Source organism: Marmota marmota, unplaced genomic scaffold, assembly GCF_001458135.2.
Source record: "Marmota marmota marmota unplaced genomic scaffold, marMar, whole genome shotgun sequence".
Lineage (NCBI taxonomy): Eukaryota > Metazoa > Chordata > Mammalia > Rodentia > Sciuridae > Marmota > Marmota marmota.
In genome coordinates this window covers 13,325,522-13,351,704 of record NW_026000174.1, presented here as the reverse complement: position 1 = coordinate 13,351,704, position 26,183 = coordinate 13,325,522, and the positions used below count along the sequence as shown (strand labels likewise).

Here is a 26,183-nt window from a genome sequence, read left to right as displayed (position 1 = left end):
TTTTAATATTTATTTTTTAGTTTTTGGCGGACACAACATCTTTGTTTGTATGTGGTGCTGAGGATCGAACCTGGGTCGCACGCATGCCAGGCAAGCACGCTACCGCTTGAGCCACAACCCCAGCCCCGCTCTCTAAATTTTTGGAAGACCAAAGTATTGCCAGTTTTATATATAGCCTCCAGTCCAAAGACATGGCTTGGGTCCCTGAATCTTGACCTTTTCCATAGTCATTCATACCCAAGGGCTCAAAGACTTCTCAGGAGTAGTCAAGGGCTCTGCTTTCATTACATCTCCTAATAGGAGAAGCTTGTGTCTGTCTCTTTTTTACAGTAGGAATCCATTCTACCTTTCTGATTGCCTCCCCTTGTGTCTCCTTATTGAGAGGTAATGGCTGGAACCTTGTCCTTTGGCAATTGTTTTCACAACTGTACCAGGGTGGAATTAGGTTGTCTATTTTCCTTTCATCTACTCCTGCTGATAGTAATTCTACCCACATCTGTCTATTGGAGACTCCGTGAGGTGCCAATTTTGGCTGGGTTTTATGGACTCCTACTTTCTGTTACAATCTTTCTGTCTTTCCTAGATCTGCTTTATCACATGCTACTTGCTGGAGGGCTGCCCTACTAACAGGGATAGATAGTATTGACATGAGGGCACCATAACTGGATGGCAGGGCTGCATGTGACACTGCATCCTTCATTCTGGCAGTAAAAGCCACACTGTCTGGTCCTGGGAAAGGCTGCACATAAATAGCATATTTCATTCCCAGTTCTCACAAATAGCTCTGTGATTCTTCCATTGAGGCCCATAAAGCATAGAAATAGCTCCTGAATTTGGCCACATATTGTGAGTGGCAAGAAGAAGCTAAGCTAGTAATGACCCCTACTCTTCAATCAGCGTCCCTGATGTGCCACTGACATAAAGCAGAGTGAGCAGTTACTGAAGCCATCTTAGACAATTCTGTACCATTCAACATATGCCATCTGCTCCAGTGTTCCACAGGTGGAGCAGCCATGCAGGTACACTTCCTTTCATTTTTTGCCTAAACTTGGACCCCAGTTCTACCAGCTCTGCAGGAGTATATGGTCTCATGGGGGAATGTAAATCTCTCTGTGGAGCAAGGAGCAGATCTGGATTCAAACCTCAGCCTGCTTCTGCTGGGTCTTTAACTTTTGAACCATTACAGGTCTAGCTTCCACTATTGTTTTGTCCTCTACTGCCACTTCTGAATGACTGGCAATACTGGATTCCCTGAGTGGGTTCCACTGAAGGTCCCAGTTTTCACTAGTCACCAATGCCCTTCCCTGGACTCTGGGCCTGTGATTTCACTCAGTTTAGCCTAATGGCAAGCCATGACCTGTAGACAGTTGTCTGTTCTAAATGCCTTGACAGCACATCCTTGCCGTCAACCTGTTCAAAATGAGCCTTTTTCTAGTTCCTAACTCTTCCTATACTCCCTGGAGCTGAGCCTAAGTGGCTCCTGGAGTTCCCTCGCAGACTCCATGCGCTTTCACAACTCTGAAGTCAACTTGACAAGTTTCTCTTTGGAATCCTGCCCATTATGCCAATTTTTCAATCCCAGGACTGCAAATGTCCCAGTGTATTGCTTTTCAATTCCAAAGAAAGAACTTGGAGGACTCAGCAGAAAAGATTTGGACATTTTATTACGTACCCATTCATTGGTGGTAGTGGGCCAGGATATCATTTGTGGAAGTGAGGGACAGGCAAGCAAGGTAGTAGAGGGACAGAGGGAATTGAGATGTGCTGGCCTAATGACAATTTGTGTGTGTGTGTGTGTGTGTGTGTGTGTGTGTGTGTTGTGGTGGGGATTGAATCCAGGGGTGCTGTACCACTGAGATACACTCCCATTCCTTTTTATTTAACTTAAATTTTTTAAATTCCCCAGAGTTCCTCTTTTATTTTTAAACTTCAGTTATTTTTTTTATGTGGTGCTGAGGATCAAACCCAGTGCCTCACAGGTACTAGGCAAGAACTCTACACTGAGCCACAACCCCAGCCCCTTAATTTTGTTTTTGAGACAGGGTCTTGCCAAGTTGCACAGGCTAGTCTCAAACTTGCAATCCTCCTGCCTCAGCCTTCTGAGGGGCTGTAATTACAGGCATGTACCACCACACCTGGCCCCAATGACAATCTTAACTGACTTCATGTGTTGCTCTGGAGCTAACTTGGGCCAGAAAAACCAGACCTTCATGCCCCAGCGTTGATTATGCAATATTGGGTGTGGGCCCACCTGGAAAAGGACGTGACCTTGGATGAAACAGCTGTAAGCAGATCCCTGGAAGATGTGACAGCTGACGATTCTGACAACACTCCTAACAGCATGTCAACACTCCTAACAGCATATCTCAGGTGTGGTGGCCACAGACCTTCACTGAGGAAGGATTTGGGAAGTGTGTCCCCATGTCCATCACACAAAGGAAAGTAGAATCAACCCATCCTGGTGGCAGAGCCTCAGACTCAGAATGAAGCACTGAAAAATGTCTGAGTTATTTTGGTATTTTATAAATGCAATTATATTTTCTGTGTCATCTTGTTAGGGCAAATAAAGTCTTCTTGTAAGCCTTTAGAGGGAACCTAATGATAATTTTCTATTTTTATTATTTGAAATTCTACTATAAGAAAGAGCAAAGCTTTCTCCCAAATTTATTTATTCTATTATTCATATTGTTATAGACTCAGCTTTTATTTTAGTCTATGGGTTATATTCTAATACTACCAATATTTTCTCACCTAACTGGTTCTAGCTTTGGCCATTAGGAGATCCTTTGAGTTGGCTCCTGTGTGAGAAAGTCATGTCCTTTTTGAGTTCTTTCATACTTTATGGAACCATGTAATGTTCCACACCTAGTCTTTTTCCCTGTTCCAGCTTGGGAATCAATTATTTCCCCAAGGGAACCTGGTTCCTTTTTAAAAAGAACAATGTTAGAAATTAAGATCTGGAAACTGGGGACTTGTTGGTACTTGGGAAGATTTTCTTAAAACATCACTATGTTACCATTATTACTCCTAAAAATATTAGCAATTCCTGAATATATCCTAAAGTCTGGTCAATGGTAAAATTGTCTCAATTGTTTCAATGTCTTTTTAGAGTTGATTTATTCAAATTAGGATCCAAACAAGGTTCAGTTTTTCTTTTAGTTGGTTTCTATCTTAGTCAATTTTTCATTGCTGTGAACAAAAACAAAACAAAACAAAACAAACAAACAAAAAACTGAAAAGAACAATATAGAAAAGAAAAAGTTTATTTTGACTCACAGTTTCAGAGGTTTAATCCATGGTTGGCTGATTCCATAGCTCTGGGCCCAAAGTGAGACAGAACATCATGACAGGAAGGTATGGTAGAGGAAAGCAGGTCTGGACATGGCAACCAGGAGCAGAGAGAGAGCTCTGTTCACCAGGGACCAAATATAAACCCTAAAGTTACACCCCCAGTGACCTTCCTCTTCAGCCACATCCTACTTGCTTACAGTTAACTGCCCAGTTAATCTATATCAGTGGATTAATCCACTATGTTAAGATTCTCATAACCCAATCATTTTTACCTCTGAAAATTCTAGCATCATATCATATGTGAGCTTTTGGAGGACACCTCATATCTAAATCATAACATTTTAAATTTTAATCTTTTTTTTTAAAGAGAGAGAGAGTGAGAGAGGGAGAGACAGAGAGAGAATTTTAATATTTTATTTTTTTTTTAGTTATCGGCGGACACAACATCTTTGTTTTTATGTGGTGCTGAGGATCGAACCCGGGCCGCACGCATGTCAGGCGAGCCGCTATCGCTTGAGCCACATCCCAGCCCCTAAATTTTAATCTATAACAGTCCCCTCCTTTTTCCCTTGTCATTTGTTGAGAAACAATGTCATTTTTCCTGTAGAAATTACCAGGTGGTAGATCTGATTACTTGCATCAGGATGGCGTCATTTGTTTTTCACCCAATTCATTGATTTTTTTTGGCAAGAAGATTTCAGAGGAGGTTGTGTAGTTTTTACTGTCATATAATATCTTCTTGCCTTTCATTGTGATGTTATAATTATTCAATGTGTTCTGGTGTTTTTGACCTGATCTATTATAAAATTTTGTACCAAACTTTTCATCTAATGGTGTTAACATCCATTGATAATTATTGTCTAGATTCATTATTTCATTAGAGGCTGCAAAGTGAAGGCGTTCTATCATTCTTTTGGCACTCATCAGTTGTTTGTTTTATAAAAAAAATTTCCCCATCAACTGAAATATGGTTTGTATAAGAAAGGGCTTGGAATAAACGCTCGATTCTTTCCTTAGCAACCTTTGAGGTGACCAGAGACTTTATTCTCCATGTCAAGATGAACTCATGAAATTTAACATTTAATATTATCCAGTCATCCTTTTAGATGCTCAATTTTTTCAGTATTTAGCCAGTGGGATCACTTTCAGGTTGACTCTTGTGAAATGATCTCAGTAGCAGTTTATGGCTTCTTTGCTTTCTGGCAAGACAAAAGGTAGGTTAATCTAGTGCATTTTCTTTCCCAAATCTGAACCAGCCATTTCTCCCAATGGAATCCCAGTTCCTTTTATGTGGAAATAGTATTTTGGAGCTCAATGGTACTGACTGGGTTGGTCTCTGATTCTAGTGCCCCCCACCCCACCCCCTTTAGAAGAAAAACACATCAGATTGGCTTTTGTGTTCTTTTGACAAAACCCCACCCTTTTGTGAGTTCTTTATGGCACCAGAGGAAATTCCAGGCACGTCCTGTATTTTCTCTGCATCATGAATTCAAACTTACAGAAGTTTAAAATTCTGACATCCTTTAAGTTAGCAGTCTATCCCTTTTTTAGCATTTGCCATTATGTTTTACTTGGCTCCAACTAAAACTGACCTTGGAGAGGTCTTTTTCATCTTAGGGGAGGGTGTCCTTAGTTTCCATGACTGAAACAAGAGAATGAACTTAATGTTCCATGTCAAATGCAAGTATGCAAATGTATTTATACAGACATGTATATATTGTATTATTGTATCTTTTTACATGTATTTTTTGCAAGGAGTGCCCTACGCTTTGGTTCCCCGTCTTTGTTGCAGTTCCCGCTGAAGCCTGGAACCTTTGCTCCACTTTCAGGCTGTCCAGGGAAGTTTTAAGCGGTGAGACCTCCCAAAAGTCCAACCAATAGACACCAGCGTGGGAATGCAGGACTGAAAGGAGGAGGGACGACCGAGACTGCGCGGTGAGGGGGTGGAGAAGAGGGGCGTGGCCGAGGCTGGGGCCGCCCCGCGGGGGCTGATGCCAACTGCCAGTCCAACCGCCAGCAGGCTGGCTGCGGACTGCGGCTGCTGGCTCCCCGGAGCGTCTTTCCGTCCCGGGTCTGTGTGTGTGTGTCTCTGGTGTCCTCTTTCCGGCCAGCACCTCGCTCTTCGCTTCTCGGGGTTGTCTCCAGGTTCTCACTTTCTCCTTCTCCTTCACCGTCTCCCCATCCCTGGTGCCAGCCATTCTCCCGGGCTTCGGTGTCCAGACCTGAGGGCCTGCCCTGTGCCCCGTGGAAGAGCCCCTCGAGCCCAGCTCAGCCTCGAGAGCCACCGAGGAGCCTGGGTCCCGTGCAGGTGAGCGAGGTTGGGAGACAGGAAAGCCACTCCATCCCACAGGAAAGTGGGGCCCTGTCACTGTAGGGTCAGATGCCAAGGCACCATCTGCGCTTTGGAAATCCAGCCTTTGGGAAATGTTGGGTTAGAGCCATGCGGTTGGTTAGGACCTGACAATCAGAGAGCATTCTTGGCTATTTTTGTTTTCTTCCCACTGAAGCCAAACTTCAACCTTAGATGAGCGTTGTGGAGATGAAGGAGAACTGAGACAAGGAAAACCCCTCTAACTACAGAGGTATCTGTGGGCGGCACAAACAGTCGTGAGCTGGAATTTAGGAGATCTGGAGCTTGGTCCATGTTTTGCTACTGAGTGTCCTTATATAAGCTCCCCCCACCCCCAAAGCCAGGTCAGACTTTATTGTTATTCCTCACTGTACTCTTTCTCAGTAAAAGAGCAGGGAGCATTTCATAGGAAGAGGATTCTATGGCAGACATTAATTTGAATTCTTTGCTAAAATGAACAGTTCCAAAGCATTCCTGTGTCAGATTCTTCTCCATCCTTAGTTCCAAGCACATTGTATGAAATAGATGTCCATGCCAGACTATCTGTATTAACACTGCTAACGTGATCAATATAATAATAAATAAAAAATTATTGATAATAGCTAATTGTTATAGTGATAACCCACAAGTGAAATTGTAAAGACATCTGAATTTATAGTAAGACTTCTATTTGTATAGTGCTTTAAAGTTTGAAAGTCACTTTTGAGTGGTTCTTTATATGGTTTGTCTTAAGTAGGTACTATCCACATCTTACAAACAAGGAATCTAAGGCCTAGAGAGATTCAGTAACCAGCACTAGGTCACAGTACCAAGTGGAGGTGGGACATGAATCGAGTCACATGACAAATGCTTTTCCTTTGGTCATCTCTCCACTTCCTCTCCCTTTCCTTTTCCTAGTTCTTCTATCACACTCCATGCTCATCCAGTGCTTCATTTTTATCACCTTGAGAATTCCTTTTTAGATGTTAATAGTCATGTTGGCTAAATGATTAATACTTAGATATAACTCATTATTAAAGAATTAACTTCTAAGATTTTGAAGTATCTCTCCCAGAAATGAAGAAGGATTTAAATGCTCTTAAGAAGGGGAATTATAATTGTTGTTATTGCAGTCATGCATCATAGAATGATGGCAATACCTACGAAGGAATGCATCATTAGGCAGTTTTGTTGTGTGAACATCATGACTATATATATATATATATATACATATATATATATATATATATATATATATATATATATATATATATATACACAAACNATATATATATATATATATATATGTATATATATATATATATACATATATATATATATATATATATATATATATATATATATATATATACACAAACCTAGATGGAATAGCAGTAGGCTATATGGTACCTATATTTGAATGACCTGTATGGGATATGGAGATAGATACACACACACACACACACACACACACACACAGTAGCCTATTGTTCCTAGAGCTATGATGGACAAAACATGAGATTAAATCACGTATAAAAGAAAATGGTATAAATCAGAAGACTCAGTAAACATGAGATTTGTGAGACTGCTGACAGGTAACATGGATTCTGAAGCAAAGAGAAGCATAGAAATTAAGTAACATGCCCAAGGGTATGTAGTCCTCTTGGTTCAAATAGTTTTTTAACCATTACACCAGCCTGGCTCACTCAGAAGAAAGCTTGACCCTCCCTGGCAGGAGGGCCTGAACTGGGGGAGAGAGGTACATAAAGAAGACACTCTACCTTGGCCTGTTTTTTGATTATACTGTTGAAAGCCCAAGATTGGAGGGGGGGTAGATTTTCTTTTGACTCAATGAGGCCATCTCCCCTACTCCCCATGATAGTGACCCATAGTTCCTAAGTTAAAATCAAGTGACTAAATGAATCATTCATGCACTATTGGAAATTTTTCCAAATTGACTAGAGGACTGTCGCTAAAAGCAGTACTACTTTGTCTTACAGTTCATTGCTCAGAAAGCTGCCTGAGAGATTGGTTTAAAATAATCACACCATTCCTTTGCCAGAAGCTCTAGAGTGGCTCCCTATCTGTGGGATAAACATCTTAATAGGTATCAGAGCCTCCCAGGATCAGGAGCCTGCTGACCTCTTCAGCCCCATCACTGCTCATAGCATTTGCATTCTATCTTTATATCCTACTGTACTACTGAAAGTCTCTTTGCTGTTTTCTGTTGCCTATAGGCTTTTCAGGTCCACTCGCTCTGCCCTTCTCCTTCTTTTCTAACATCCACTTCACTCATTTGTTCATTCAACATATAATGTACCAGGGCTGGTTCTAGGTATGAAGGTATAACAGTGAATAAAATAGATATATCTTTGCTCTTTTTGGATCTTCTCTTCTGTAGTATGTACTGAACAAGTATAATATATGAGCGATCAGAGGGTAAGAAATGGAGAAAAGAGCAGGAAAAAGGGACAGAGAAGACAAGGAAGTTGTCAGGGAAGTCCTCACTGGTTGGATGATGTTTAAATAGAGCTGAAGGAGATAAGAGAATGAGCTCTGTGGCTATCAGAAAAAGAGCTCCAGGCAGAGCATGTTAACTATATGAGGCAGGAGGTTACTTGGCCCACACTGTTGGGTGTACACCCTCTGATAGGGTGAACTAGGGAAAAATCTCCCGGCTTCTTTGATAACAAAGAAGATTGCCATTTACCTCTAAAATACAGTCGAAAATCAATATGGAGATTCCTCAAAAGACTAGGACTAGAACCACTGTGTGACCCAGCTTTATCTCTCTTTGGTGTTTATTCAAAGAATTAAAGTCAGCATATTATAGAGATACATGCATACCTATGTTTATAGCAACACAATTCACAATTGGAATCAGCCTAGGTATCTGTCAACAGATGGACAAAGAAAATGTGGTATATGTACCAAATGAAATTCTATTCAGCCATAAAGAAAAACAAATTATGTCATTCACAGAAAAATGGATGGAGCTGGAGAGCGTCTTGTTAAGTGAAATAAACCAGACTCAAAGTCAAGGATTGTATTGTTACTGGCAGCCAAACCAAGGAAACTGCCTGGATCCCTGTTGGCCACCTGCCTGCATAAGAAATAGGCAATGGATGTACAAAGAAAAAATGAATTTTATGCAGTTTGATCAAAATGGGGAAAATCAGCTAGAATGTTGCTCTCTGGATTCTACAGATAACGAGGTAAATCCACTACAGAAATGAATACAATTTATAGAAACAAAAGATAAGTGATTGGCTTATTTTGCTTAGCAAGATATTCTCTACCTCCAGTCATTTACTTGCAAATGCCATAATTTCACTCTTCTTTAAAGCTGAGTAATATTCCATTGAGTATGTATACCACATTTTCTTTATTCATTCATCTATTGAGGGACACCTAGGTTGGTTCCATAGTCTAGCTATTGTGAATTAAACTGCTATAAACATTGTTGTGGCTGTGTCACTGTAGTATGCTGATTTTAAGTCCTTTGGGTATAAACCAAGAAGTGGGATAGCTGGGTCAAATGGTGGTTCCATTCCCAGTTTCTGAGGAATCTCCATACTGCTTTCCATAGTGGTTACACCAATTTGCAGTCCCACCAGCAATGTATGAGTGTACCTTTTTCACCACATCCTTGCCAACATTTATTGTTGCCTGTATTCTTGATGATTGCCATTCTGACAAGAGTGAGATGAAATCTTAGAGTAGTTTTGATTTGCATTTCTCTAATTGCTAGAGATGTTTAACACTTTTTCATATATTTCTTGACCAATTGTATTTCTTCTTCTGTGAAGTGTCTGTTCAGTTCCTAAGCCCATTTATTGATTGGGTTATTTATATTTTTGGTGTAAAGTTTTTTGAGTTCTTTATATATCCTAGAGATTGATGCTTTATCGGAGGTGCATGTGGTAAAGATTTTCTCCCAGTCTGTAGGCTCTCTAACCAAAGGCCGAATGTTTTCTCCAGTATGTGGATGCTAATTCACATGGGGATAGGAAAGATAATAGAATGAAACAGACATTATTACTGTATGTATACATGTAACTACGTGACCAATATGATTCTGTAACATATACACTCAGAAAAATGAAATTATATCCCATCTATGTATGATATATCAAAGTGCATAAACTCATTCTGCTGTCATGTATAACTAAATAAAACAAATTAAAGAATAAAATCTAAGTGATATGCATATGTAGATTTTAGCTAGTCTATGCTTAGCTACATATTTTATCAGTAATAGTTTTCTTGGCATCTGTTCTTTGTATGAGGAAGTTTTTATCCTCAGCATGAAGAAATTCAGGAGCTCTCTGTTTTAATATGTTGTCTCTCATATGTGGGAGCGAGAGAAAAAAAAGGAAAAAATGGATTTTGTGAAAATAGAAGGTATATCTAAAAAGGACAAATTAAAAAAATAAAAATTAAAAAAAGAAAAAAGAAGAGAGACCAATAGGGTTGAAGAATGAAATTGTGAAGAAGGAGGTTAGGGTAAGGGGAGGTATGAGGGAATGAAACTGATCAAATTATGTGCATACATGAATATGTCACAGTGCATCCTGCTATTATATATAATTACAATGTGCCAATAAAAATGAGAAGGGAAAAAAGGGGGAAGAGAAGATCGCCTTTTATCTTAGGCTCCAGTACAGGGAGAAAATTTCTCAATAGAATTATTAATCACAGACATTCACTCAAATGGATTTGGGTTTATATTTGTTACCCAATACTCTAGAAACCCTGCACCAAGAAATTGACATTAAAAACCATCCCAGGCTGTTAAGACCCCTGGATTCTGAGCAGAATAAATGCAGAATGTCTCTGGGGAGAGACACTCTTGACATAGGCTACATAGGATTCCTACAGAGTTTTGAGAACAGATACGTCAGAGCAAGCATATTGCTTATTTTGTGTTTTGAGACCATGGTGTTACTTTTGTATGAAAAAATAAACATTTCAGTTCATCTGTGTCTTCCCTGTGCCCACCAGCAATGGAATGAAAGAAAACTTACATATAGGCTAGCATCTAAGTATGGACACACACATTGAGCTGCTTCCTGTCCTTACAGAGATCATGGAAGAAGTGACATCATCCTCCTTCAACAACCCTCTGTTCCAGCAGGAAGACAAGAAAGGGATTACCTACCGGATCCCGGCCCTGCTCTATGTGCCCCCCACCTGCACGTTCCTGGCCTTTGCAGAGAGGCGTTCAACAAGCAGGGATGTGGATGCACTCTACCTGGTGCTGAGGCGAGGGTTGAGGACTGGGCACTCAGTACAGGTGACTCATCCCAGATCTAGGCCTGGGCCTTATTTTCTCTCCACAGATCTCAGTGCACTTTGGGATTTGTGCCTTTTCCCATCAATGCTAGAAAAACTCTGTGTGGGGAGCTGAGGAGGGAGAAACAGTAAAAATAGTGTCTCTCAACTGAGTGTTTTTTGTGTGCCAGGGACACATTTTATCTTCACAGCTATTCTGTGTCCTAGGTACTGTTGTCAGTCATGGTTCACCTATAAGGAAACTGAGCCTCAGAGAGGTTGCCTTTTGCTAAAGGCCAAGCAGCTATAATACAGTGGTAGGAGGAGGCTTCAAACTGAGTCTCAACTCCAGAGGCCTCCATGGCTCATTCAGATTCAGCTAACATATGGTGAGCTTTTCATTTCTATTTCCAGTAATTTGTATAAATCACCCAAGGAAGTAAACAGTATTAGTCCAATTTTGCTATTGGACTTACTTGAGACCACAGTTAGTAAATAACAATATTAGCCATATTATTACTTTTGCTAAATGCTTAATGTGAGGTATGTATTATTCTTCTCATTTCATAGGAGGAAACTGGGCCTGAGAATTAAAGCAACTTGCTTTGGGCACACATGTAATAAGTGGTATAATTGAAGCTGGAACCCTTGCCCTTAAGTAGCACATTTATACCAAAAATATAGGGAAGAAAGAATAATTGCTGCTCTTAGGCGTGGAAGCCCCGAAGTTATTTCAGACCCCATATTTCTTCTTGTTGCCTTCCTTACTCCCAGAGTGGCTGAAGTGAGGATCAGAGAAGGCAATGGCTTTGAGAGTCTTGTTTAAAAAATGTATGGCTGTGTCTCTGTCCATAATAGGTACTTTAATCTCCCTAACCTACCCTACTTTTCTACCTACAGATATCTGAAATCTTACCATTAAACCTTCAGATTTATAGCAGATATCTTCTTTTGTTACAGTGCAAATGTTATTGTGTTTAAAATGGGCCTTGCCAACAACCATATTCTTGCTTTTGGTGTCATTGACTCACATTTCCAATCCCTGAAACCTTGAGTTATCTTCATGGCTCCCCAGGATAAGGCTCCTTTCTTGAATAACTGGCCTCCAAAGAGGCCGACTTCTGCATCCCAGCAGAATGTGGATATCTAGCTATTTAATTTTCTTTCGGACAGCCATGACCTGTGGTCATGTTGTCTGCTTTCTTATCAAAGCCAGAGAACTGTTAAGCATTTTTTGTAATCAAACTTTATCTGTTATATAACCTCACTGCCCAGTAGTCAAATACATTCACAAAATTTGTCCATTTTAACTCTTCTCTCTTATTTTATTTACTTTCATCTTCTGTTTTACTTAACCAAAGAGTCTTGAAGTTAGAAAAATCATTATCTCAATGTCTTTTCCAATCTGGAAATATGTATTCCACTGATAACTATAATAGCTTAGTGGGTAAAGTTGTTTCTTTGGAGTCAGTAAAGACCTACATTTATTGGCTGTCTGACCTTAAATACTGTTTCATCATCTGTAGGATGTAACTGATGATACAAATTATACAACAAGAACAACACTAGTTATTTCCCAGAAAGGGCCTGCTTGCATAACTCTTTAAATGAAGACTCTAATCCTGTGGCAACTTAAATTTTCTTTTAAATGAGGTAATCTCTACCTTTCTATAATTATTCATCGATCTTGTTCTGCCTTCTAGAGCGGTCAGTATCTATACATAATATAGATAAAGTCCCTTTGGTAGAGAGCTTACTCTTTGAAGTACCTGGAAGCTATGTTCATGCCCTTTGAGTCTTCTGTTTTCTGGGATAAGCAGCTTTCTTTCTTTTAGTGGCTCTTTAGGCAGTGGTCCTAGTTTGATTTCTGGTCTCTTACTGACTTTGGGATCTGGTCTGAGATGTCAGTGTCTGTTTTTAAAAGTGTAGTATTCAGAATTGAAGTTAAACTTCAATATAGACTGGTCAGCTCAGCAATGAGGAAGGCTGTCTACTCATATCTGTCTTACCTTGAATCCTTTAATGCAGCCTAAGGTAAAATAGCATCTACTGTTTTGACAGCTGCATGACACAGTTGACTAATATTGAATAGATGGTCAGCTGAAACTTCTTAAGTCTTTTTCTTTCCTTTTTTTCATTTTTTAATTGTGGTAAGAGATATCTAATGTAAAACTTACATCTTAACCATTTTAGTGTTAATTTTATTAACACTGTACAGCTAATCTCTAGAACTTTTTTTATCTTTCAAAACTGAGACTCTGTATCTATTAAACACTCCCCATTTCTCCTTCTCCCCAGCCACTGACAACCACTACTGTACTTTCTATTTCTAAAAATTAGGCTATTACAAATACCCCCACATAAGTGGAATCATACAATGTTCATTTTTTTGTGATGGTTTATTTCATTTAGTATAATAATGTCCTCAGAGTTCATCCATGTCAGAATTTTCTTTGTATTTAAGGCTGAATAAAATACCATTGTAGTATAATTTTGCTAATCCATTCATTTGTTGAAGGACATTGAGTTGTTCCACCTATTGGCTGTTATAAATAACATTACATTGAGTAAGGGTGTGCAGATAGCTCTTTGAGACTCTGTTTTTTTTTGGGGGGGGGATATATTTCCATAAGGGAATTGCTAGAACATAAAATAATTCTATATTTAATTTTCTGAGGAAGTAACTACTGTTTTTCATATTGGCCACAATATTTTATATTCCCACCAATGGTGTAAAAGTGTTTTGGTTTCTTCACACCCTTGCCCAAACTTATTTTTTTATAGTAGCCATTCTTATGGGTGTGAGATGAGATCTCATTGGTTTTTTGTTGTTGTTGTTGTTTGTTTTGTGTCAGGGCCTCGTGCTTTCTAGGCAAATGCTTTACCACTATGCCACAACCCCATAGTGTGGATATAATTTGTTTCCCTAATGGTTAGTGATGTGAGCATCTTTTTTTCCCCCACTTTTTTATTGGTGCATTATAGTTGTACGTAATGAGGTACACAATATAACAATATAATTTGGCCAATGTCATTCCCCAATATTCCCCCTTTTTCCATCCCTCCTCCCTCCCCATCCCTTTCTTCCCTTCTACTCTTCCTTCAATTTTTATAGGAAACCCCCCACCTTTCTTTTCCTTTTTCCAGTTTTTCCAGTAAGTATCTTTTTATATGCTTTTCAGCCATTCCATCTATTCTTTTTTTTTAAAAGAGAGAGAGAGAAGAAGAAGAAGAAGAAGAAAGAGGGAGGGGGAGAGAGAGAGAGAGAGAGAGAGAGAGAGAGAATTTTTTTTTAATATTTATTTTTTAGTTTTCGGCGGACACAACATCTTTGTTTGTATGTGGTTCTGAGGATCAAACCTGGGCCGCACGCGTGCCAGGCGAGCATGCTACCGCTTGAGCCACATCCCCAGCCCCTACATCTATTCTTTAATCAGGTTTCTTATCCTAGTCCTTGAGCTCACAACCTGTTTTATCTGTCAAGCCTTAGCTTGTTTGTTATGTCTCCATTGCTCCAGTTGGTTTAGATCATTTTGGATTCTAAAGTTTCAGTCCTTTGTTTACAGTTTCTTCTACTTTTGTATCAACTGTGCATTAGACATATCTGGCCCAAATCATTTTCTTTTCTTAGCCAACAAGGATGACTGAGCTTCTTTGACTCCCCAGCTGCTCAATGATTAAGTTGACTTTATCCCTTACCTTTGAGTTGGTTAGAGTGTGCAAGGTATTCTGATAACAGAAGGGGCTGCCCAAGAAATCCTGAGTTTTCTGTCTCTAACCTAGTTCAAGGAAGGGTTTTTAATCCAGGAGTCTTAGAGTAGATCCCTCTGTGGGATGGGAGTAGCTCTAGAAAACTCTTATGGTCCAGTATGACTGAGATTCTGAGCTGAACTTTGCCCATTCATGCAGAAATTAAATTTTTTGAGAATTTATTTTTTATCTTGGATAGTTAATGATTACACACATGAAGGTGCCTATTTCTTCATATTCTTACCAATAGAATATTATCAAACTGTATGGTTTTTGCCATATGATTTTGTGATATGAAAATATTGTGTCAGTTTAATTTTAATTTATATTTCTTTTTTGTGTGTGAGATTGAACATTCTTTAGTTTTTTCCCTCTTTCTTTCAGTTGTATTAGCTTGTCCTTAGCCCATTTTTATTAGGGTTCTGAAAAATTTCCTACAAACTTATACCATTATTTTAAAAATATATTAAGGAGATTAGGCCTTTCTTTGTGATATGTCTGATTAGGCATTATCTCGTTGTATCCTTATAATACTCCTCTGCGTAGATGTTTTTAAATTCTTCATTTAGTTGGTAAAGAGATTGAGGGAAAATAAGACTGAGCAGCTCACCCAATGTCTCACAATGGCGATGCAAGCAGGGTTAGAATGAGATATCTCTGATTTTGTGCTTGAGCTTTTAATAAAGCTGTTGTGAATTGCCTCCCCAGGGTAGCACAGGAAGGAAAAAAAAATTTTGTCTTAAATTTCCCTATATTCATCTAAAACTTCTCTGTTTTCCTGCCTGGCTTTGCTTTGCTTGTTTTCTTCTTCCTTCTTTCCTTCCTTCCTTTCTTATTTACTTTTATTATTTTTTAATTATAGTTTTATGTTAGAGTATATTTTTTTCAAATATATTTACTTTATTTATTTTTATGTGGTGCTGAGGATCGAACCCAGTGCCTCACATGTGTGAAGCAAGCGCTCTACTGCTGAGCTATAACCCCAGCCCCCTTATTTATTTATTTATTTGTTTGTTTATTTATGGTACTGAGGATTGAACCCAGGAACTCTACCACTGAGCTATATCCCCAGCCCTTTTATTTATTTATTTTTATTTTGAGATAGAATTTGCTATATTAATTGAGGTTGGCCTCAAACCTGGGATCCTACTGCTCAACCTCCCAGGTAGCTAGGATTATAGGTGAGTGCCACTACACCTAGCCTTGCTTTTCTTCCTTTTCTCTTTTTTCCTTCCTTTTCTTTTTCTCTCCCCTCTTCTTTCCTTCTCTTTGCAATTCTCCTTCCTTTTTTGCCTTTCTTTTTTGTAAAATTTTATTTAGTTACTGTCATGTGCCAGGCACTAGACTTAACAAAATTAGTACAATTTGGTTTCTACCCTCACATGTCTCATAATCTAGGCAGGGAGACAGTTACAAAAAATTTGCAATGTTTTATAATTTCTGTAACTTACAGGGAATGCTTCACAAAGGAGGTGACTTTTGAGTTGGGTATTGGAGGATGATTTGGAAATCCAGAGAAAGCAAGGAACAGTATTTCAGACAGAAGGGACCACATTTATGATATCTAGCCATGTCTTTTTCCAACTTTATAGGTCATCCTACAATACTTGAGAATTTGGGGACTACTTGGGCCTTTAGAATTTTGTAGATTTTAGGGCTGGGGATGTGGCTCAGTGGTAGAGCATTTTCCTGGCATGCATGAGACTATGGATTCAATGTTTGGTACTACAAAAAAAGAATAATTTTGTACATTTCAGTATTATTTATTTTTCTGTTTATGAAAAGTACCAATGCTTTTAATGAGCCTCATATCTTACATTAGCATTTTACTCCCCCTGTCTCTCCTTTCCTCTTGACTAGTGGGGACCCCTGAAGCCACTGGTGGAAGCCAGTTTACCTGGGCATCGGACCATGAACCCCTGTCCTGTGTGGGAGCAAAAGAGTGGCTGTGTGTATCTGTTCTTCATCTGTGTGTGGAACCATGTCACCGAACGTCAACAGATTATGTCAGGCAAGAATGCTGCTCGCCTCTGCTTTGTCTGCAGTCAGGATGCTGGATGCTCGTGGAGTGAGGTGAGGGACTTGACTGAAGATGTCATTGGCTCAGAGTTGAAGCACTGGGCCACATTTGCTGTGGGCCCAGGGCATGGCATCCAGCTGCAATCAGGGAGGCTGGTCATCCCTGCATATGCCTACTATTTCCCTTGTCGGTGCCTTTGTTTCACACTACCATGTAAAACAAGGCCTCATTCCCTGATGATCTACAGTGATGACTTCGGGGTGACATGGCATCATGGTAAGCTCATTAGACCTTTGGTGACAGTGGAGTGCCAAGTGGCAGAGGTGACCAGGAAGGCTGCTCATCCTATGCTCTATTGCAGTGCCCGGACACCAAACAGGTACCGGGCAGAGGCTCTCAGCACTGATCATGGTGAATGTTTTCAGAGACAGACCCTGAGCCCACAGCTCTGTGAGCCCCCACATGGCTGCCAAGGCAGTGTAGTGAGTTTTCGGCCCCTGGAGAACACACTTAGATGCCAGCACACAGGTGGCAAAGATGCTCCTACCATTCAGGAGAGCCCTCTGCTGGACAATTCACTGAGGCTGGAGGAAGGTGCTGGAACAGCATCAGAAACATGGCTCTTATACTCACACCCAACTAGTAAGAAACGAAGAGTTGACCTGGGCATCTACCTCAACCAGAACCCCTTGGAGATTGACCACTGGTCTCACCCTTGGATCTTGCACTGCGGGCCCTGTGGCTACTCTGATCTGGCCGCTGTGGAGGAGGAGGGCTTGTTTGGATGTTTGTTTGAGTGTGGGACCCAGTGTGAGTGTGAGCAAATAGCCTTCCGTCTGTTTTCAGACCAAGAGATCCTGAGCTGCATATAGGGGATCTGCACCATTCCTGGTAGGAACCTGAGCCAATTCAAGACAAATAATTTACTGACTTTTCCATAGAAGAGAATGGCAGCCACAGCCAGGATAACAGAGGTTACTGAGGTATACAGAGAATCAAACCCTTAATATTGTGCTCTCTGCCTTTTTTTCATTTCTTCTCCAAAGAGCAAAATGAAAAATTCTCCATAGCTCCTGCAGTCAAAAGATCACTGAATTGGCCGGTTTTAGAATATTGGACTTGTTACCTGAACTTTCTGGGCCTCAGGTGTCCATCTGTAAAATGAGAGAATTGATTCTGTGATCTCCTGTCTTCCCATTACTGGGAGAAGCAGAGAACCTATATGTTCCATGATTAGCAAGTCCTGGCTGCATAAGGATTCTGCTCAGAATGGGCGCCAGAGGACTTTCTTTTCAAATGACTCTTCCCTAATCATCTTATAAGGTTACACACAGGGGTCGAGGCAAGAAGAAAGACCTGGATTTGTTTTTCATATTTAATAACAAAACACCCTTACCCTTCTAATCATGCTCCAAGCTTTGCAGGCTGTCCATCTTAGAGGAATTGAGCAAGACAGCAGAATCATGAGGTCGCCTACTTTCTCCAGCTTTGCAGCTCTGCTCAACCTTCCCTTCCTTATCCAGAAAACATTTCCTGGGAGAAAAATGAGAAACCAGCAGCCCTTGATGATGGTGCTTTCTGCTTCTGATATCATTATCTTGATGAAAATGAGCCTGATGTTAATTTTCCCATCAGAGTGATTCCTGTTGGGAAAAGGACATAGGTTTAGGATATTAGAACACTGGACAAACCAGGCATGTTGGTATACATCTATGTCCCAGCTACTCAGGAGGCTGAGACAGGAGGACCCCTTGAACTCAGGAGTTCAAGGCCAATTTGGGCAATATAGAGAGACCATATCTCTAAAAACAAAACAAAAAAATGGACAAAACTTCCTATGGTCCCTTCAAGGAGCTCACAGTTTATGGAGCTAGAAAAGGAATTAGATTTGAGAAAAAAATTGCTGATGGTGGATAGTTGGTAGATACTGGGCTCTAAATTGGGATGATGGTAACTCCTGATGTCATTGTTTTAATTGCATCTTCAGTATACCTGGAGTCCTCTGTCCAAGGGCTTGTTCAGGCGGCTGGGTTTTCCCCAAGTTGGTTTTATTCAGAATGTTTTTGTGGCACAGCCTCTCCTTTATCATTGGGGAAGGTCCTCACCCATTAGAAGGTCATGGGCTGTAAACCTCTAAATCAGGCCTAGTTGTTTGGACCTATTGGAATTGCTACTTTTGAAGTGGGGATGACTCTCCATCTAAGACTTTTGGGGCTGAACTTACTTAGTCAGTCATGGGTATCTCACATGATATTACAATGATTGCTTCTATCTTAGATTGTTTCCCTAATAGGCTGTTATTTTATGACAGAAATTTTACCATGAGATTTATTTTTTGTCTCTATCTTTCTCCCTATTTAAGGAGGATAATGCCTTAAACTCAAGCTAAATATTTTTTGGTGCTAGGTAATGATCATGAAGAGTAAGCCTAGTTATGGGATGCAGCTAGGAGGCTAGAGTTGTAGTTATACAAGGCAGGTAAAGAATGTCATACTTGAGCATATTGCTTAAGACTGTAACTTTGAATGGATTTTAAAAATCCACTTAGCCTTGCATACATTTGCCAAAGTAATCTTCTTAGTACAGTTATGATCTTCATCCATTTGTGTGTACATTTATTTAAATATTTCTTGAGTGGCTCTGCATAATGCAAGGTACTTCTGTTGTCATTTCTTGGTTCAAAATCATTTGTGGCTCCCATTGCTTACTAAAGTTTAAACAGCCTGACATGCAGGACCTTCCAGTTGGGGATTAAAAATAATACATTAATACTTCCCTTTACTTCCTTATATGAAGCCCACTATCAGGGAAGACCTTTGTCAAGCTGGCCAAGTGAAGGGTGGCAGGGGCCTAGGGGTGGGCAGGGTTGGTGGTATAGGGAGGAATTGAGGAAGAGGAGAGTTAAAAAAGCATTTCTACCTCCTCCTAAGAGGTAGAAATGCCTTGCTCAGCAAAGCTTTCCTGAGCACTACACCCCCAACTAGATAGGGACTGGAAGGATGGCTAATTCTAAACCAGGGATAAGAACATCCAGACTTCTTTAGGATTGTCTAAAGGAGTCAAGGAAGGGATCTTGGTCATGTGCCAGCATGGGCCAAAGCTGTGTAACATCAGTATTCATAAGATATCCATCTCTTAATTGCCCCTCACCCTGTACTCCTCCCTTACCTCATTTGTTCTCCTTAATGGCTAGCAGTGAAACTTTTAACTGGAAAAGGGCTTATGTGCTTACTTAAGGAATGAGGAAATCCAGAATGAGGCCTAGAGTGGGTGATGGCAGCTGTGAAGAAAAAGATCAGCAGATATGAGTCTGTCACCTTTAGGAAGGGAAAGAATGTGGCCCAGTTGTGAAGCCTGGGCTGGAGAGATGGTGTAGGTGGTAGCTGCTGTGAAGAAGAAATGACAAAAGGCTGGGGATGTTTCCTGAAACCCATGGGAAGGGAGAGAACCCTGCACAGGCCTGCAGCTTAGCCTGAGAGGAGGGTCAACCTAGCCCTATACCAAGCTAACTTAACTTGGCCATGCTAAGTGAACAATAAATACAGCTATAGGCACTCCAGTGCTGGTGCCAATCACCCAAGGCCTTTAGGGCCCTGGGACCTACCCTAAGTAAGCTCATTTCAGCTACACTTTGGATGGTAGAGTGGAAAAGATAGGGAAAGTGGTGACAGCTGTGAAGAAAAGAGGAAAGCAGAAGTGTACCTCTTGGGACCAAATTATCCTTTGCCCTCCAAAGCCCACCGTCCTGTTCCTTGGAGAATGGATGCATCCAGCATACATGACCTACCCAGATCAACTGCCCACCCATTCAAACTGTTGATCCTACTCATGTTCCTTAACTCCTCAGCTCTTTAATATTTATCTCAGGTCCTTGTTGTTTTGTGCTTTGTTTGTACCTGTTTTTCCTGGTGACCAGTTTCCCCTCAGGTGGCCAAAGATGTTTGTGACTATAGCCAGAGATAAGAAACTTTTCATTTTGCCTGTTGGGTAATCCAAAGGACCCATAGGGGTCAACCCAAGGCTGTAGGATTGATATCTCCATCTGGATCTGGCTGCTGTCTTCCCCAGTAGGCTATAAGTGTCCCTACTGCATTATTGGAAGAGATGTCATGTCATTCATCTCTGTGCTGTCAGAGGCTGTACTCTTGAGTTTCTTTTTGATTCTTCCACAGGCTGCTCTGTATATACTTCTCTAGGCCTCTGCTAGGCTGGAGACTTCTGAGATCCAAGTCTGTCTGACTACTCTCTGTCCTTTTTACCTTGAAAAAAATATATATGAAATGACTTATCTATAAATATATACTTTTTCTACTACATTTGGAATTCCTTGAAAGTAAGGACTGTTTGATTGCTTTCTTTGTCCTCTGAACCCAGTATAGGGTCTGGAAAAGAGTGGACAGTAGAAAAGACAGGCTAAGTGAATGAATGAGTCGGCCTTCTGGAACTAACTAAGGAGGCCCAGAGGGAGTTCTGCTACAAGGAGAATATTATGTCTCTCTATAGTTGCACAATATTCAAAACCTGCTGAATGCTCACCCTAAATGAATGTTCTCTGCCCTGGCCTGCTTCCATGTTAGTCATAGTATTTCCTGGGAATGGGCTTTTCTTTGGCTTGGTCCTGCCAGATGTTCTCCAATTTATAGCCCAAGCCTAAACCCAAGCTATGATTCAGGGTTCTCATTTCACAGGTATTTCCCCTCTGTCCCCGATTAGATTTTCTGTAATTGCCACTTTTCTAGGACTCCAAGGAAGATGCTGAGACTCAGCATGTTCTGAGTGGTCTTGGCTTTATGATGCCAAGTACCAAAAATACTCCTTGTATCATAAAACTACCACCACTCTTAAAGAGTAAAAAGCTTAATTTTGTTGACCACTGTTTTTTGGTTAAGGAAACTGAGATGATGATCATCCTACTATCTATTCCCAACTTCAAAAATGAATTTGAGGCAGTTCTTTTCACAAGAACTTTTACTTTTAGAAAACCTTAATAATAACAATCCATTGTGCCTTTACACATTGCCATTTGAACATAGTTGACTGTGAAGGGAAGCAGGGCAGGGGCTATCAAGACTACTCAATAGCAGGCTATTTAAATAGAGGATTCAGGGTGTACAGGGTCACAATGACCCCAGATCCAGTGCTCATCACTGCATGTCTTATGTATTTCAAAACACTTTAAAGTTATTATCAAGCTGTAGTTGAAAAGCCCACAAATGTTTACCTAAACGTAATGAATAGGCTTTAGTTTTAACTTCTGATTTTAACCGAATTTCTGTTAGTTCCATTGGGATGCTTATAAGGCACTACTGGATTTGGCCATATATTTTAGCACAACTTCTTGTGTTCTGTCAGATCAGTCGGTTAAATTCACTTTTGAAAAGGCTTCAAATGGGCAAATCTTTTGCCATAATACTGAGAGTCCTATATGATCAAACAAATAAAGTTTGGAGAACTACTAATTTACCTCTTTTTTTTAAAATTTTTTATTGTTGGCTGTTCAAAACATTACATAGTTCTTGATATATCATATTTCACACTTTGATTCAAGTGGGTTATGAGCTCCCATTTTTACCCCATATACAGATTGCAGAATCACATCAGTTACACATCCATTGATTTACATATTGCCATACTAGTGTCTGTTGTGTTCTGCTGCCTTTCCTATCCTCTACTATCCCCCCTCCCCTCCCCTCCCCTCCCCTCTTCTCTTTCTGCCCCCTCTACTGACATTCATTTGTCCCCCTTGTTTTATTTTTCCCTTATAATTTACCTCTTAAAGTAGTTTACAGTAATTACTTATATAATCATTTAAAAATCTGGTGCTCTGTTTTATTTTTACATGTTTTATTAGATGGCTTAATGTCTGAAGGGCTTTGGGGCTTGAGAGGAATACTCAAGTCTGCTATGTAAACTTTAGTAGTGAACATTATTGAACTCATATCAAAATATTAAAACCTTTAAAATATTTATACAGTAATAAATTTGATTAAAACTGCCTTAAATATAAATACCAATTATAAATTAAGTAGACCTGATCCTTTTTTTTTGATACTGAGGATTGAATTCAGGGGCACTCAACCACTGAGCCACATCCCTAGTCCTATTTTGTATTTTAGAGTCAGAGTCTCACTGAGTTGTTTAGTGCCTCACCATTGCTGAGGCTGGCTTTGAACTTGCAACCTTCCTGTCTCAGCTTTCTGAGTTGCTGGGATTACAGGTGTGCACCATTGCACCTGGCTTAGAGCTGATCCTTTTTGAAAAGTTCAAGCACTATAAATATAGGTAAAATATAACTAATCCAGTTACCATAAAATATACCCTTATACCAAAATGGAGTACAAGGAGTTGATGCCATGGATTTACATTTTGAGAGTTCGAATTTTTAAACCTCCCCAGGCTTTTAGTAACTTTATTAGGGTCTCTCTACTCTCACCTTCCTAGGGATTTAGTAATAGCAGTACCAAAGAAAAAGAATACCTGCCATTTTAGACAAGCTGTCCAATAGGCACATTGAACTGGTAAGTTGTTGACTAGAACCACAGACAAATATCCTTGACCAGTGGAAAAATGCCTGCATGCATTAGAAACAGAATAGAGTCAGGAAGCATCCTGATGCCATCCACTTGGGCTCTTCACTGTTGTGAGAACCAAAGACCCCCTGACCTTTATTTTATTTTTTAAGCTACTGTGAGTTGGATATATATAACTTGCAACCCAAAGAATTTAAATATCCATTCTCACTGAAAATTTGATTACTTGGTACCATGACCTGTTAGTCACTACCTGAAGATGAAATATAAGCCGTAAGTAATTAGCTGTCAATACAGTCTACTAAAGTTTGACAGTATTATGTAAAAGGTACGTTACCAAGAGAGACATTGGGATAGACTGCAAAGGACCTTACTTGGAGGAACAGGAAGCTTAGGATCCTTGTTCTAGAGTTAGCCACTAACCTGCTGTATGGCTTTGTCTGAGTTACTGGCTCTCTCTGGAAAGCAGTTTATTCAACTTTAGCATGAGCACATCCATGTCCTCCTGCCTCACCAGGGATTGTGTGCGCTTGCTAGGCCAGTAAATTCTGAAATTTATGTTATATAAATGGGAAGATAAATTGCCTTTATCTGACCTTTGGTCTTCATGACCCTCAGCACTGGCAGCATGTGATGTTTGAGTGCTAAGAATGAATTACAGAGGAGAGAGGGTGGCAGGGCCCACTGAGGAGGGCACTGAAAGGCTGACAGCCATCCCTTGAGGAAACTGCAGGCCTGATGGTTTTGACCAACCTTCTGACTTTTCCCTGTATCTTTTGCTTCCTTACTATAAGGAATTACCTAATCTAGGTATGGAAGAGGCCACAAGTAGTCAGAAAGGGACTTGGTCTGCCTCATCTGTCCTGTGTGCCTACTAGAAGGCCAGCGTATTATAGGAAAGAAAGGTGCAAGGAGAATAACATTTGTAAAGTGCCTACTGCATGCTTTGAGTTATATATTCTCTTGTTAACTCTTTAGAGAGAGAAATATATTTCAGTGTTACACACCCAGTAATTAATGAAGACAGAACTGATTCCAAACCTCTGTCTTGTTCATTCAGCAAAGAAGAGGCAGAAGTGGGATGATGCTTACTTCACAAGTTGATATGAGGAGAGTGGTGTTGCCTAAGTCCTTGGAGCATGGTGGGCATTTAGCAGCTGGTAAGAAGCTGAAGGTGATGGTCCCTGGAGCAGTGGGTCTCACTGTGTGCTCAAACCAAAGTCATCCTTTTTTGTTTTATCCAAGAGAAATGCATTTCTTTTTCTCCTTGGAAGCCCAGATCTACTGGAATCATATCCCAGTGCCCCCAACCTTTAGAGCAGCTGCCTTTTCAAAATCCAGAGTCATTCTAAACATAGATTTTGTTGTCATCAACTAGGAATGGAACCAGAAATGAGAGCATGGATTCCCTGAAGGGGTAAACATAGAACTTGATAACAGGTGAAGCCGACTTAGTGCCAACGGGAAGCGCAGGGGCCTGCAGGCACTGGGCAGCTCTCTGAGCCACAATTTGGAAATAGATTTTTGTGTTTGGCTTTAGCTAGCAGTGCTGCCTCAGTCTTTCCCCACTGTGGGCCAGTCTCTTGAGCTGTACCCGGTAGCTAGGTCTGAGCTCCCAAGCAAGGTGAATAGTCCTCCATATTCTCTCATCTTTGTAATAACACACACAAAAAAGCAAGGCATCATTGTCCCCAAGCTACAAATGAGGAAACTGAGCATTGAAAAGGTTAAATGGGCAAGTATCTTTATAGTTTCTTCATCTATAAAAACCAGGGTAATAAAAGTCCCTCATAGTGTTGTGAGGATCAAGTGATACAATATTAAAACTTAGATAAAAGTTTAAAAGTATCTGGTACATAGTAGGTGTCCAGAGAATGGAAGCTTCTGGGACTTTTGTTTTTTCCTGTAGTAATTATATTAGCCCATCACATGTGCACAGTGGGTGCTAGAGCTAAATGCTTGTGTCTCCCTTAATTCATATGTTGAAATTTAAGAAGGTGATGATATTAAGAAAACGGACCTTTGGGGAGTAATTAAGTCAGGAGGGCTTGTCCTCAAGAAAGGGACTGGGGCCCTCATAAAAAGCCTAAAGCAGCTTATTAGCCCCTTTGTCCATGTGAGGATGCAGTTACAGGGTGCAGGCTGTGAGGCAGAAAGCAAGTCTTTGCTAAATCTTCAGTCACCAAATCTGCTGGCCTTGATCTTGAACTTTCTAGCCTCTAGAACTGTGAGAAATAAACTTCTGTTGTTTATGAATTATCTAGCCTAAGGCATTTTTGTTATAGCAGCCTGAACTAAGTGTAATTAGCAGTACTTTTCAAACTTATTCTTGCTTATGAATCACCTGGGTAGATTAAAAAAAAAAAAAGATTCTCAGCCCCCCATCCTCAAGTTTCCTTCCCCAAGAATCTAATTCAGTAGATCTGGGGTAGGGCCTGAGGATTTGCATTTATAATGAGCTATCAAGGAATGCTGATGCTGCGTGCCAACGGACCACTCTTTGAATAGAATTCAGTTGCAATGCTTACCTCTCCATCTATTCCCTCACCTAACTTCTACTCATTCTCCCCATGAGGTAGGAGGAACAGTGTCTGTTACTTGAATGTTCATGTGAAACCAAGCTCCATTTCCCAAATAGGTGTCTAACTTAAGTCCCTAGCCTGCCAGTCAGCTGTATTCTTGCTGGGTTAGAAAGTCAGCTTTCCTATGACTTGGCAATTGCCTGGGTTTCCTACTAATATTCCTACCTAATCTCATGGAGATTATAAAAGTGATACTATAGTTTGGACACAGACTTGGGCCTGTTGGGCACAAGGTGCTTTTCCATGTGTAAGACAGGTTTACATGGCCCCAGGACTCAGCCAAGGACTGTGTAGGTGGTAGACAAAGAGACCTTGAGTTAGTTGAGCTGCTGAGGACTCAGTTCTGTGAAAGGGGTTTTATATGCCTGCAAAAAGGGAGAATAAGGGTCAGGGCATGTGAGTCGTCT

The 26,183-nt window shown here is 40.4% G+C and overlaps 1 protein-coding gene across 2 annotated transcripts; it reads left to right on the top strand.

Annotated features, from left to right (window-relative positions):
- Positions 1–5,320: 5,320 nt before the first annotated feature.
- Neu3 (neuraminidase 3) lies at positions 5,321–19,312 on the top strand. Of its 2 annotated transcripts, XM_048788062.1 has the most exons (4): positions 5,321–5,599; positions 8,603–8,835; positions 10,705–10,916; positions 16,505–19,312. In XM_048788062.1, the coding sequence occupies exons 3-4, from the start codon at positions 10,710–10,712 to the stop codon at positions 17,534–17,536; spliced, it is 1,239 nt and encodes a 412-aa protein (XP_048644019.1). In that variant the 5' UTR covers positions 5,321–5,599; positions 8,603–8,835; positions 10,705–10,709; the 3' UTR covers positions 17,537–19,312. The 2 variants fall into 2 exon arrangements, with proteins under 2 accessions (XP_048644019.1, XP_015332901.2); XM_015477415.2 differs by lacking the exon at positions 8,603–8,835 and having other exon boundaries at positions 5,463–5,599.
- Positions 19,313–26,183: the final 6,871 nt, after the last annotated feature.

Bases quoted from the DNA above. Each gene is read 5' to 3' on its own strand.
- Neu3 (XM_048788062.1), top strand. From the start codon at position 10,710: ATGGAAGAAGTGACATCATCCTCCTTCAACAACCCTCTGTTCCAGCAG. The intron at 10,917-16,504 runs GTGACTCATCCC...CCTCTTGACTAG, and splicing joins GGACTGGGCACTCAGTACAG to TGGGGACCCCTGAAGCCACT.